Raw genomic sequence first — 15,704 nt, 5'->3', positions numbered from 1 at the left:
TTATATAGAATACGCTATTTAATATTCGCTCTATATCTTTAAACATAGATTTTTTAACAGATTGATTTTTCTCCTCTTTTTGCTTTGATGTCTTTATAATTGAATTTGAATAGTTGGATTTCTTTTTTCGATCAATGTATAATATAAATAATAACAACAAAAATTTGATTTTAAAGCAAAACTTTAATTCGATTTCTTAAACTTTGAAACATTTTTAAAACAAATTACACAGTTAAGATTGGTCATCAGATTATAGTTCTGAAACTATGAGGGGTGATCAAAAAGTTCGCGAATTATCTCTATATTAACAAAAATACGAATTAGATCAGAATGAAATTTGGCACACTTATAGTTTGGAACATGTTCTATAAATAGCATATGAAAAGTAATGATTTTTTCCATCATTGTGACGTCACAATGTAAAAATGACGTCAATATGTAGGTGACTCGTGACGTAAAATGTTTGTCACAGTTTTACTCGATCAACGAACGGCTGTAACATTTAACATATAATTTGGGAATTCCTTTGAAGTATCTTATAATAATTTGTACAAGGTTTATGTAGACAATGGACTTTCCAGATGTTCAATCATAAATTAAATTGACTGTGAAAGTGAAGGGAGGGAGATGTTCTGTACCCCAGCAAAGACAAGCTGGGGGAAGAGATGTGTCCTTTGTTGGGCAATTTGTTGTGAAAGATCGCGAAGTTGCAGCTAGAAGAATAGCTGAATATCTTAACAATGATATTATTATTAAATCCCTAAAATACTTTTTTACTTGAGACTTTAAACATATTAAATATGGTAAAAAGAAGGCTCATTTACTATATATTCATATTGGATAAACGACGTTCCAAAGACAAAGGATTGGGGTTGTAATGGTAACCATGCTCTATCTGGGAAATTATATTCATATCTAACCATCCGGGTTCCGAGATGTGGTCATTTCTGACAAATGGGCTGTTCTTGTTATAAAAAAATTACTTGCATTGTAAGAAATATAAGACTTGGGAAAATATTTAATATATGAACAGAATGCTACAGAGCATGTCACGTGACCGCCGGAATCACGTGATTCGCGCATGAGCAGAACGGTGGCAGATATGCATTCAAGTCAGAAAGGGCTATTTTTTTAAAAAATATATAAACACTGAAACCTAGTTTTTTTGTTTTATGGAAGTTATTCAATTTGTTCGCGAACTTTTTGATCACACCTCGTATAAATATGTAATAAAAGCAACTTAAATATGATTTGAACATTCATATTTTAAATATTAAAAAAAATAAATATAACAAAACATTTACAAGTTAAACGAATGCTGTATATTAAAGGCCATTACAAGTTAAAGGAACACTAAATATAACAAGCCCATTACAAGTTAAACGAACGCTGTATATTATGAGCCCAGTAAAATATATCCAAAGCTATGTTTCCTGCTAATTAAAGATGTTTTTATATCTTCGTTATGTATAAACTTTCAGTAAGGATTACTATCTGTTTACATTTTTGACTGACTATGGAAAGAAGAGCTCGGTAGATGCAACTGGTCAACAGGGGATGCTCACGCTTCCACGGCTATTGATCTCGGCTCAGATGTCATAGAAGTCTCTGATTGCTCTGCTCCAAATCTGTGTTGTTCTAAAGGACTTTTGTCCTTGATAACTGTTCGTTATCTTTAAATTTCATTGTATAACCTTCAGAACACGAATATTAAAACTACATTTTATATATAAATGTGATAATTATTTAATAAATATTAAAGTAAATTGAAAGGGGGAGAGGGTCCAATTTTTTCAAAAATTTTATTTATCGTAGCATCAATTATCTGAAATTATCAATGAGCAGAAAATTCAAAAATTAGTTTAAAAGTAAAGATTGAACGATAAAAAGGAGACCAGTTTGCTTTAAACCGAATTGATAATCTGAAAAAGATATTTTAATGTTACTTCTTGTTATTGAGCATTTACACAATGTAGTTTTTTGACTGGCTATATGTTCAAAGTGCTTTTTAATGTTGACGAGAATCATTTTGATTTTGACAATAAAGAAGGAAATAAAAGGAGCAAGATGTTTCTCCATTAATATTAACCTCTTTTTATGCCCCCGTTATTGGGGACAATTAGTTTTTGGTATGTCCTTCTGTCTGTCTGTCTGTCTTTCAAACCATCAGGAAAAACTTTAACCTTGTCCATAACTTTTTAATACCAAGGTTTTTTTTTATTTTACATGTGCATTCTTTGTAACATTACTCTTCTTTGGGAAGCACACAATTAACTTGACAATTTTGCCAAACTTTATCATTGGCATTAGACTTTTAGCAGTCGGTGCAAGGGTTCTTATATTTCGCCAGTACTTGTATAATATATCATGTGACAAACCTTTTTTTTTTACTTTTTGACTTTGGCTTTGTGATTTGTTCTTTATCTTGAAAAATAAGTAAACATTTGCCATATTTTTACACATATTGAATATCTATATGTCAAGCAAATAGACATTTCTTAAGGCCATATTGTTCCACTTTTTGACCATTGAGTTTTACCTATATTTATGAAAACTCATCTTGCCTAAACTTTTTAAACGGTTGTTGCTATGACATTTATATTTCAAATAAGTATTCAATGTCAAGATTATAAGACGTATTCTTTGATACCATTTTTTACCCATGAATTTAAACCTTCGACAATGTCCTACTTTTGAAATAAAAACTTTTGATCCTAGAGTTTAACCTACATTTAAAAAAAAAATTAACCTTCGCTTTGAGCTGCCTTACGGGGGCATAAAATTTCACAAGCAAATATAATTATTATAATTTATAAAATTTAGACTTGTTAAAAAATTGAATGTAAATGAGGAATATTCAAATAGAGCTTGACTACAATGGAAAATAAATAAATAGAAGTTATAGAGACGGTGGCTTCTTACAACAGATATGTCTTCAATCACAAGTATGCTTTGATGATAAGCAGCACAAAATCGGAGAAGCTTTGTTTTACTAAAGTGTAAGCCTCAGGGGGTAGACCCTCAGTTACTTCAGTTAATAAATGTTGGACATAAATTACAATTCTGTTATGTCCAGTTGCAGCTTTCCTCCACTGAAAAATTCTCATTACTTTTGTTACTTCCCTCTACTTCTCCTCATCAAAGCTGAGAAAATTTGGCTGTATGGAAAAGTATCTAAAATTAAAAAAATATGAAATCTAAATGTAGTAAATAAAACTCAAGGTTTTAAAATAGCTGCATATATTGCAAAACAAAATTTTTAGACTTATTTTGACGTTTAGGCATTGAATCGTCAAAATCTGTAAAAAATGAGTGGTCATTTGATCATTTAATAATTTCTTTTTATAAGAAAAGATTTACAGTGAGAGAGGGGGGGGGGTATCTGAAAGAGAGCATTTCTAATTAATTTCGATGTATATTATTTAATGCTAAGTGTTATGTCAAAGTTATCGAAATTTGAAAGCGAATATATTTTTTTTGGTTTGTCTGTCTGCCTATTTGTTAAAATACACAGATCTTGCGATATATACGTATCTCGATATATTGGCACGATACGATACGTATCTCGATATTTTGATATATTATAAAACTATTTTTAAAAATAAGTATTTTTTTCATTTTTTGTCTTGTCATTAAATCAACATGATAAATTATAAAACTATTCAAAAGAATTAGTACTTTATTTCATTTTTTGCCTTGACATTAAATCTATTATTCTATATCAAATGATGTGTGCTTTGAAATTAATACTTGAAGTTCATCAATACGTATCATTCACTAAAATTTTACAAAAACAAAAATACTACATATTATTACCAAATTACTTTTAAGAAGTTGTTTACAAAGAGAGAGAGAACACTGAGAGAGAGAGAGAGAGAGAGAAAGCTGAGATTACAAAAAAAAAATACGAGATGGACTAACAATTAATAATGTCAAATGCTCTGGAAACGATGCTTTCTGTGTAAAGCACGCATTACATACTGAACTTTTCTTGTCCAAATTCTTCCGAGGCTGTTTAAAAGTGAAAACATTTTACCCCTAAACAACGACTTATTAGTTCTAAAGTGTGTTTTCAATAATCAACATCATCTCTTCGTTACACGCCGCCATTTTCCAAGGACATGTACTTTCATTTTCAATTTTTGGATAGGTCGTTCGTGTATCATTTCGTATATTTGAATGCTTGTATCGTAAACCGTATCTTAGAGAAAAATATCGATATGTATCGGTGTATCGGTATATCGCCTACTATTTGTCTGTCTGTTTTATTACAAAACTTAAACACATTAACTTTAAATGTTTGAAGAACGGGCTTTCATAGTATCCTTGTCCGCTTTCATAGTATCCTCAGGACAAGACCTTTTTGTACCATCATTATTTGACTTCTTGACCTTGGATTTTTTTTTCAAAAACTTACCAACATCTACCCTTAGCCCTAACTTTTGAATAGTTGGAGCTAGCCCTTTTTATATCTCGAATAAATTTTATGTGTCCAGATCATTATTGAAGAACCAACATTTTTATCTTTATTTTGACTTTGAGTTTGACTTACTTATATGCAGAACTTTAATCTTGCCAATAACTATTGAAAGGTGAGTTTTAAGACTTCCGTCACATTTTTTTGTGATAAGATCTTTTTTTCGTAACTTTCATTTTCCCTCAAAACCTTGACATTGGAGTTTGCCATACTTCAGAAAGAATTTAACCTTGCCAATACGTTTTGACAGGTTGCTGCTACTGCTAGGGAATTCATATTTCACTTATTCTTTTCTTGCGACAAGACATTTTCTTTAGTACCCTTTTCTACTCATGATATTGAACATGAGGTATGGCCTACTTTTTGAAAAAAATCTAACCTTGGCCATATTTATTGAATAGTTGTTGCGGAGCTCATATTTGTATTTCTTTTGACAAGACCTTTTGTGTATCAGCATTTTTTGATTCTTAACCATGGAAAGTTTCTTACATTTGGGACATGATAACTTTGGCTTTGAGTTGCCATAATAGGTAGTAAATCATTGTTTCACAAAAAATCTTTTTTAGATGAAAAGGAACCAGTATACAGAGCTAGTAGGATGTGTAATTTTTTTTAAAAACCTTCACGTATTTCAGAAATGAAGTTGACCACCTTAATTAAGCGAAAATGATTTCATTAGCTGTTTGTCCTTAGAATCTAATTAGAGAAACTGCAAGTGTAAGTATATAGAAATCAATATTCATGAACTTTAACTTTTGCGTAGCTGAGTTTTTTTTAAATAATTACTTCAATTTTAGCTGAATGAAAAGGTGTACAATGAATATGGTAAGTAACATAAATTTAATCTAAAGGTTTGCTTATTTACGTTTTCTTATTAGTAGATTGCAAAATTGTAATATATCCTATGGGATCAAACTAGGCTAGCAAAGAATTATCATTGTACCAGCTACTATTTTCAAATACGGGTTTGGGATTTTGAAATATAAAAAGCTTTACATTTATTTTGTTTCTTATTCCGAATTTTGGCAAATAAACATAACAACAACAGACAAAATTAAATATTGAACAGATTGTTTATAGAAAGTTGTTGATATTCTATAAGATCTGTAGATTTTAGTAATTGTTAAGCAGTTTTTACTTTTTCTAATATCAAATTAATTTTTCTAAAAAAAAAAATCATTATTCAGATTATATTGACTATATATACTTACTACATGCCCCACATTTCAGGGGACAGAACTCTTCGAACATTTCTCTTTCCTCTGGATATGGCGAATTACACTCGGCCTCAGTCACTTCCTCGCAGATGTCCCAATTTTCATACATGTTTTGATTCTTACATTCCTCTGTCAAAAATTATACATACATGCCTATTATCTAAATCTATCAAGATATTACATGTACAACGATTATAAAACTAAAACTATTCATTAATTCAATGACTGAATTTCTTACCGTCACAATTCGGACCCATTCCAGAACTACAGGTACAAGTACATGTACTGTTGTCTAGAGTTCCTTGGCCTATCAAGGGTTTATTACAAGTCTTTCTGCAGTCTAAAACATTAAATTTTAAGATGTTTTAGCGAAATACATCATAATATATGCCTGATTTATCTATTTAAAAGGCAAACTAAATTTTAAAAGTACTTCGATTAATAGAAGTTTTTTGTAAAAGAATAACTTACCGCAACTCTCTGTAGTTGGGTTACACGCAACTGTTAAATAACAAAAAAATGTTATATCAGGTATCTTAAATATATCGAAATCAATTACTATATTACGCAAAAAAATTTAAATAGTTAAAAACATTAAGAAAAAATATGGTACCACAAAGCCCGTTCTCACAAAAGGCAGCCTCGTCGGAACACTTTGTACAGGGGGCGCCTGGTTTGTACACCGGGGGATACTCAGCGCTGTCAAATATAAGATCCCTCAATAATTTCCTTAATCAATTTCAGAATCATTTAATAAATTAACCAAAGAATATATTTTATTTTTAAGTTTCATTTTTCCATTTCGGTATTAGAAGAAAAATTAACCCCGAGTTAAAGATCCGAAATAAGATACAAATGTACTTAGAATTACTTAGGTCATAATTTTAAGTAAGTCTAAAGATTTTTAAAAATTAAAAGAAATCGTGAACAAAATATAACCGATGTATAGATTAGCTTGTCCTGGGCGTATTGACTTACCCTCCCTCGTACATGCAAAGCAGTTTAATTTTACCACTGCATCTTTTAATTGAACACCCTATGGAGTGGTGGCCTGCATTTATCATCTGTGAGATATGATTAATAAAAATGTAAATAGTATAAATAACTTGAAATGTTAATGAACCATGATAATTTCTTTTACTTTTACTACAAAACATTCGTTTTTACCTGTATACTCAAAATCAAATTCCGTGGTGAATGTCTTTTAATGATTATTTTTATGATTACTGTAGAAACTGTATTTAAGTAAATCATTTTCAGAGAAAGTGAATAGACTTTAACTGACCGTTAATATATTGCTACATGGAGAAGAATCCAAACAAGATGCCTCGTAAGGAAACAAATGTTGAATTTCCCGAAACCACTCGTGAATAATGTCACTTAATGACGCACCTTGTCCTATATTCACAGTTAAACTATTTTGAAACAAGTCTGAATTTTCTGAACTACACTGTAAAATTTCAGAGGTATGCCTTTGTAAAGATCTACTCCATGTCTGAAATTAGAAAATAAAACTTAAAGACAGTCAAAGTGCGGAATACAGGAAGCTCTATAGATATTATTCATTCTTATTACTTGTTAAAATAAATGCATTTTTTTTTTCCAGAAGATAATAATTATTTTGATTATATGGCTTTCTATGTCGAGCGTAAAATCACGAAAGATGTGTAAGAAAATGCATGTAATTGACATGGGTAATTTTCAGAAACATATTTCCTTATCCCCAAATAATAAAATAAGAAAAAGCTTTGAAATTTAAAGAAAATAAAGAAAAACCTTAATGCATGAATAATTTCACTTGATGTAAGTCATGATGTGACATATTTCTGAAGAAAACAATTATCGAATTTTAAAAATGTTTTCGTTCTTTGTGTAGCGAAGAAACAGGAGGCCAAATGGCATAAACAGTCACATGAATATTGCACAACACTAAAGATTCCCTAAAAGAATAAACTGAAACGAAATAGATTGTCAGATGAAGCTATGTTACTCAAAAACTAAAATAAGTGGATGATATGGGACATGATAATTAGTTTAGTACTCAGTAACAAAAATGTGTTATTGTCATTGGTCATTTGCAAAATCATTTTCTAAAAATACATTCTGAATGTTCACACAAGTACTCTGAAGTTGATATTGAAAGGATGAATGACTTTCTTATTGACAAAATTTTTGTGGTTTTTGGAGGCCAGGTCTTCCAAAAATCTATTGGAATTCTCCTATTGCGCCCAGTTATTAGTAAATTTTTGTATTCATGTTCAAAATCTTATACGTGGGAAAAACAAAACACTTGCCGTGGCCTTCAACTTGACATTTAAATGTATCGACGACGTATATTGTCACTTAACAATGGTTATTTCCATTCTTACGTCGATACGATATATTCCGGTGAGCTTGAAACAAATGACACTACAGAGTCTGACAACTCCGTCTCATATTTAGATATTTACTTGAAAAAGACGTTAATGGTTATCTAACAACCATACTTTATCATTAACGTGATGAATTTAACTTTTCAATCTTCAATAATTTCCCTTACTTATGCAGCAATATACCTTCATCACCTGCATACAGAGTTTATATCTCTCAGTTGGCTCGATACTTGAGAGCATGCTCCATGTGCCAACATTTTCTAAAACGAGGTAAATTATTGACAAACCAGTTGCTGAAACAAAAATATCAGCAGTCTCGTTTAAAGTCATCATTTCGTAATTTAAGTTCTATAGCCGATGCAATGACCTCGTCAGCAAATATAATTTATTATAAAGTCAAATGCTGACTGACGTTTTTCATACTGTTATGCCATTACATACGCAATAAATTGTCAATGGATTTTCACCATCATGACAGGGAGCACAAGGCAGGTGTTACCAGTGGCAGGGGATGCTCACTCCTTTTATTATTATGTTCCCCAAACGAAGTTGGGGAACATATTGTTTTTACTCTGTTTCTTATTATTATTATTCTTATTATTTTTCTTCTTCCTGGGAAAATTTTGTCCACGAGTGATCTTGTAAACTACACATCCGACTTAGGTGAAACCTTTTTAGGGTTAGTAGGCATGTTATGTAGAGTTGCCAAACAAAGGTCATTTTGCGCGCACATGCTTGCAAGAGCGCGCACGTGCAATAGGTGAAATTACCAATAGAATGGATATTGCCGTAACTTTTCTATTTTTTGATGAAATTTTTTGAAACTCATAATGTAAGGATACATTAGTAGTATAGACAAGATAGCATGGTCAAAATAGCAAGATCTCACGCGCATGCACGTGCGCTTTGCTCTGATTGGCTGAAACTAAAGTCTCAATAACTTTCTTGTTTCTTGTCATAATCCTTTGAAATTTTGAACATAGTCCTACATTATGAAGATCTACCGCACGATATATAAGAATTTTCATGAAAGCATGCGCATGTGCGCGTGCTGCAATCTGATTGGCTGAAATTTTAAATGGCTATTTCTCCTTTGTTTTTTGACGAAATTCTTTGAAATTTAAAATATAGTCATGCATTAGGATATCCTACGAAATGATATAGAAAAAAATCATGAAATCACGCGCATGCACGTGTGCTGCAATCTGATTGGCTGAAACTTTAAATTGCTATTTCTCCTTTGTTTTTTGACGAAATTCTTTGAAATTTAAAATATAGTCATGCATTAGGATATCCTACAAAAAATAATGAAATTACGCGCATGCATGTGTGCTGCAATCTGATTGGCTGAAACTTTAAATGGCTATAACTCCCTTGTTTTTCAACCAAACAGGATGGGATTTAGAACATAGATAGATGTAAGGGACTCCTACAAGAAGGTATGATCATCATGCACGTGCACGCACGTGCGTGCATTTGAAACGAGTATACTTAAAAATACTCTTGAATGAGTGATTTTTATTAATTTTGGACTGAATGCTTTAATATATAGTATATTAAAATATATAAAAAGTGTAGACAAGATGATTTGGTCATAACGCACATGCATTCACATGCACTTGGGTGCAATGCTAAAAATTGAATATAGTTGGTATCCTTCTAAAACGTTGTTAAAGTCAAAAATGCACAGAGTTTGTCTTATTTAATGAAGCTTACAGGGAATATGGCACCGAAAGGGAGTTGGGGAGCGTTTGGGGAACATCTGTAACGGTTCCCGTTACAATTAGCACTAGTTGCATATGGAATAAACATTCTAGCATTTCATGCAATGGTGTCAGACACATCTTTTTGTATCTCAATGAGACTAGCTTGTGCCTCTGTGATTTTCATATTGTAAACAGTTTCATAAGATGAGATCGATAACTGTTCGTTATTCCTACCCTTTCTCATTTGACGAATTTCAGCAGAATTAAGAAAGCTTTCATTTGAAATGTTGGTTAACTTATCACCCTCTTATGACCTTCAAACATACACATACTTTGAATGAATTTCAAAGCTTAACTCAGACAGAGCATTATTTTCCTCAATTATAGCTGTTTTGATGTTTAATGTCAAATAAGTGGCCGAATTTTGACCCGTACCTTGCCCTTCATTGACACGAGAGAAAGGCTTGGGTTCGATTTCTTTGAATTGAAATTAAATCCTATCAAATACCCTGAAATTTTGTCCTTTACTTGCAATTAAAATTACATTGACTTTTAATTACTTTCAATTTCTCTGAAGAATGTTATAAAATACATAACAACAAAATATGTTAATGTTTGAAAGGGTTTATCTAACATAAATAACGTAACTAACATAAATAACGCTTGTGAGGCTAATGTATGTTGCCCGTATGAAACCTTTTTATCGGCAAGTTTCCAATATTTTGAATTGAATGTGAAATACTCTCATTTTCTTATTTGTAAGTAAGTGCTGACAAAAAAAATCATGCAATAAAAAAAATTATGTTGAATAATACAACAACTTCAGGTACTGAATTATAACATTTATCAGGATCTGTTGGGATATACAAAAAATTATTTAATAAAGATTTCTTTTCAAATTATATGTATATATAATCTTGAGCATTCTTAATTTTATTTTTAAAAATCCGAATAGAATGTAAAAAAAAATCTAACATTTTGAATAAAAGAAGGGCTGGTGATATTTTGAATGAATGCTATATGGATAAATACGAACAGTATTCAAGCTCAAAAGTCCATTCAAACAATTATACAGATCGTAAAGAGAGCATATACGGACCTCTAAAACATCAGAGGTGGGATCGGGTGCCATAGAGAAGTAAGCATACTCTGTCGAATCGGTCACACCCGCCATGTGATTCTTGTCATAATTTAGAAAATGGGAAAAATTTTTGACTATTCGGTAGTTTTCTAATAAATACGTATATTATATACATTTATTATGTAAAGTCACTGACACCATGTAATTTCAAACAATTGAATTCTAATTGCTATAAATAGATTTATAATTCAAGTACTAGTAATTGAAAAATTGACAAATTACTTTCAATAATATTGAAAAATGTAATTGATTACACAACACAATTAATTTCTTCATTACCCCATTCCTGCAGAAGAAGCAATCCTTCCAAACACTTATTTCTTAAATTAGGCAAGTCACAAGCAAAGGATTACACAATATTTGGCACTCGTGTGTATAGTATTTTCAAAGTGAAAATTTAAAATTAAATGTTGCATATTAAAATCTAAATATTTTATTTAACGCATAATTGACTGCCAGTCCGGACATGTTATTATATTTTCATTAAAAATTAGGTTTTATAAACTAACTGATGAGAAAGTCTGTTATTGTTATTTTCATAATAAACTCTGTGTTGATTAAAAAAAATTACAAAAGGATATAACACGTCAGTTGGTTATACAATGTATTATTTGCTTTAATTAATTGGCTAAATAATTCTTGCAGTTTTTTTTTCATTCTTACATGCATTTATGAATACAATGTATATCATTAAGTCAGCTCGGGTCCCGAAGTTCAAATATACATGTACATAAGAATTTTTAATAAGCGGTACCTAATTAAAAAATTTATTATCTTTTCCGTCCGATTTAAAAAGGAATGCTCTAACGACGTAAATATATTTTAGGTAATGTCTACCGTTATTCTTTATGGACAAGGCCTTTAAGGATTTTTTTTTAAAAATAAATATTTCATTAGGTTTACTAACCACCACAGAGTTTTGTTTTTGTTTATTTGTTTTGGTTTGGGTTTATTTTGTTAGTTTTAAATACATGTATTTACTTATCAATTTTCCCCTTACATTAAGAGCATAGACTTAATGTATCGTATAAATTAAATGTCTTGCGAACTCGAAATGAAAAGGACACAAAAAGTTATTTAACATTAATTATTTTCTTTTTTGCACGATATCATAGGGCAAAATAACCACAAAGTCTTAATTTAGGAAGTGTTTAAATGACGGTGAATCCGACCTGCCTAACACAAAGTAAAATAAACAAGGATACTTTTATTAATAGGGGATAGTTAAATGATAATTTATTTCTTCAAACTTCAGCAGTGGAACCACAAATGTCTGGGGAAATGCACCACACTCAATGAACTTTTCATTTCTCTTCATAACAGTTCTTTCCATTTCATCTCAATGAAGTGACGCCCTTGCTTGAAGAGAATGATGAAATACTCTACAGTTGGTATTTTTACTGGTTTATAATTTCATTGGGGGATGTGTAAAGATTCACAAAAAACAAAACCGCTAAATTTATACAACTGTACTTAGCAATTATGGTAACAAGAAGTTTTTAATGGAATACCCGAGAATTGCTTATCATTAAACATAAATATGAAATGCAATTAAGGATTTTCATCAGTTAACAGATTTTCATCAGATTTAAAAGATCTGTTACACCTTGTGAGTATTCAATAGAAAGGTCCAAAGTTCATTGGAACAATACAAATTTAGGGTGGGGGCAAAAAAAGCAGAGATTGGATCGGATCAGATACCATGGAGAAGTAAGCATTCCTTTTCATCCATTCTCTCCAGTCGTGTGCTATTTGTTATGATAGGACAAAGGGAAATTATGCATCACTATACATAAAGCAAGATAAGATTCAACACTGCATGCAGAATGAAATCTATTTAATGTCGTTCGTTTTAAATTTTTGCATTATTGCAAAATTAATGTTTTTAAGGATTGAAGCTTATTTCAACTTATATCATACGATATAACATAACTTGGAGCAGTTTACACTTTTTTTATAAACCACTTCTTATAATTTAATTTCAATGTAGACAATAAGACCATTTTTCCTTTAGAAAAAGCTTCAAACTGAGCATATTTTAAAAGTAACGTAAAGCGGAGTAATACGTTTTTTACGTAACTGATTCTGGCGCAGGCAAATTATCTTATACGAAATGGATTAAATCTTTTACCCAATCAAATGACGTGGTACAACTAAAATTAACATATTTAAAATACATACACTCATTTTTTTAAAGCAAGCAACTTCTGCTACGCATAAAATTGTAAAATATATTTTAGGACTGAAAGCGCTATAAACATACATTGTGTATATAGTTGGCTATGAAGGAATAAGGTCTAGTCTGTGTTCAACTTGCACCCAATAACTGGGATGAAGTATGCTTCTTTAAAAATATTTTCACATGTACAAAACTGTCAGATTTAACTTTTTTGATAGATGAACCTGTCAACTTTAACATTTCTCATAGTTTATGCATTCGTGAAAATAAGATTTAAATCGCCAATCTATCATAATGTATTTTTGAGATGTTTATATGTATATCTTTCTTCAGATAATCACACATTACAAATTTTTTTCACAAATACTAAGCCAAATTCAATGAATTGGCTAAATATTATTGATTTTACTTTGAATTGGAATTTAATTAGTGAAATTTTTAAAACGACATTTTTAAATTGAATCAAAACAAATGATTCTTTAACTCTAAGTTCCCTAGCTTGCCTCTCTGTACGAGTGTCTTTATTTAAAGCTAGATCTTTATTTTACTAATATAAGATGTACATACATACACTGCACCATTTTTACAATTTTCTTTCTGTCTGTATTGAAGCACTTATACTTTTTTGTCTATTTCTTTTCTGTATCTTTCCTTGGATAACTGAATGCTATCAACCATTTTTCTGTGCTTTGTTTCACTAGTTTTCAATATTCCAGTCCTAAATTGATTAACTCACAGGATCGTTTTGCTATTGATTACTATTGCCAGTGGTCTTGTTAAATGTAAAGTACTATTAAAATTTTGTGTACTCAACATTAATTAATTTGTTTATTCTTATTATTTAAATTCCCACATGCTGACCACACGTTTGCTTCATCATGTATATTTAAAGACCAACATCAGAATTGAACTGGCCCACCAGTCCTTTTTTATATATAAGGAATTAATCAAAACTCATTTCTATTTGTCATTTTCTTTATTCATATCCCCTGCAGACCAGTGTATATAGTTCCCAACAATACCTTCAACAATTAATTGAAATATACATGTATATATGTTTTTTAATTAAATTCTTTAAGATGAGAAGAAATTTTGATATAATATAAAGAGGCGTCAAAGTAAACGAGCTTCCACGATTAGCTAGTCAAACTTATACAAATTAAATGTTTAATTGATAAAAACAAAAATAGATGTATCGATATTCAAGATACCTCATATAACATTTATTATCCATTTTTATAGCCAATATAAAATATCTATCGTTAAGCTCAGAAGAATGAATGCTACGATCTAACACAATTGAAGATGGATTGGATTTTAGTAAATACCAGAACGCAAAATTTTTATTTTTATACAAGCTTTTGTAAAGATGATAACTGATTCGTGTTATTTTTGCTACTCCACATTAACATGTCTTCAGAATAACACTTTTTTCATATTTCATCAGTTTAACTTTTCCAATGAATTTGTTTTTTGACATGAATTTTTTCCGGATCAAAGAATTTCTTAGCCAAAACCTTGAAGACAGAAGACAAAAAATGTTACCAATTTAAGGGCGTGAAAATTAAATAACTTACCAGTTTTCTCATGTTGGATACCCTTGTACCGTACAATCCCATGGCAAGATTCCGTCTATGTCTATTATGTTCATGAAGGATTTCTTCAATTTGTCGAATTCGTAGCCGAGATGCTCTCAGCTGTGTCAATTCTGAAAAAAATATTAATTTGATAAAGATTTCTCCGCTCACTAATATCCATATATATTCCCAGATGCGTAAATGATTCTGAAAAAAAAAACCAACTTCCTATTATGTAAGTTACAGAAACAAATAATATATACCTAAAAAATTAATAAATAAAATAAAGTAGATTCTAAATTGAATCATTGTTGATTATTTTTGCCGACGGTAGTCCGACCCTCTCTCTGTTATTATCTTGTTTATTTCCATAAAAGTGTTAAAGTTCTTTTATTAAGCCTATTGGCCAGTCTTGACCAATCAGTTTTCTGTAGGTATTCAACCTAGCTGTTCAAACTTCACTTTAGCTATTGTTCCGACAGTAATTGATATTTCTTAGGCAGATAACCCTATGATCTACTGTGATTCAAATTCGACATCGGATAATCTTTGATTTTCCATAAAAGTCACACAATAAAGCATGTATTGCTCTCAGCCTTACATGAAAATAAACTCTAAAGATAAAAGCATTTATATACCCCTTCATAACATAAAGACAACTATGATGATTGGTAGAACTCACAACCAATGGGTGTATATTTCATCCTTACTGTCGTATACTTACATAACTATATATTCAGTTCTTGGTTGAGTTTGCCTCTCTAAATCAAGCCAAAAGGTGATTTCTTTTTTTGAATGGAAAAAAATTGAAACGACAATGATACATAAATGATGAAAGAATTTTGAAAATTAAGAGAGTGAGAGAATAATTCTAATAAAAATATCCATTTTGGGGGTGGGTGGGGTTGGGGGTTGGAGGGTGGGGTTGGGGTGTAGTCATCATATAACGTATATAACGTCATTTATCTTTCAAAGAAAATAAAAAAAAAAATGAAGGAAACTCATCAAAGTAAGATATTCTTATCCATACTCATC

At 30.6% G+C, this 15,704-nt stretch overlaps 1 protein-coding gene across 1 annotated transcript; it reads right to left on the bottom strand.

Annotated features, from left to right (window-relative positions):
* Positions 1-3,091: 3,091 nt before the first annotated feature.
* LOC134229089 (cysteine-rich secretory protein 2-like) lies at positions 3,092-15,253 on the bottom strand. Its single transcript, XM_062710796.1, has 9 exons — positions 14,933-15,253; positions 14,670-14,800; positions 6,980-7,189; positions 6,673-6,758; positions 6,308-6,393; positions 6,166-6,195; positions 5,933-6,034; positions 5,689-5,823; positions 3,092-3,174 (listed from the first exon to the last, which is right to left on the bottom strand). The coding sequence occupies exons 1-9, from the start codon at positions 14,976-14,978 to the stop codon at positions 3,116-3,118; spliced, it is 885 nt and encodes a 294-aa protein (XP_062566780.1). The 5' UTR covers positions 14,979-15,253; the 3' UTR covers positions 3,092-3,115.
* Positions 15,254-15,704: the final 451 nt, after the last annotated feature.

The sequence above is a fragment of the Saccostrea cucullata genome, unplaced genomic scaffold (assembly GCF_032062105.1).
Source record: "Saccostrea cucullata isolate Sc308-1 unplaced genomic scaffold, CSIRO_AGI_Scuc_v1 ctg405, whole genome shotgun sequence".
In the NCBI taxonomy this organism is placed as follows: domain Eukaryota; kingdom Metazoa; phylum Mollusca; class Bivalvia; order Ostreida; family Ostreidae; genus Saccostrea; species Saccostrea cuccullata.
Note: the sequence above shows the minus strand (reverse complement) of the source record. Positions and strands in the feature narration are given on the sequence as shown.

Bases quoted from the DNA above. Each gene is read 5' to 3' on its own strand.
- LOC134229089 (XM_062710796.1), bottom strand. From the start codon at position 14,978: ATGATTCAATTTAGAATCTACTTTATTTTATTTATTAATTTTTTAG. The intron at 7,190-14,669 runs GTAAGTTATTTA...TTCTAATTTCAG, and splicing joins TATCCAACATGAGAAAACTG to ACATGGAGTAGATCTTTACA. The intron at 6,394-6,672 runs GTAAGTCAATAC...TATATTTGACAG, and splicing joins CTTTGCATGTACGAGGGAGG to CGCTGAGTATCCCCCGGTGT.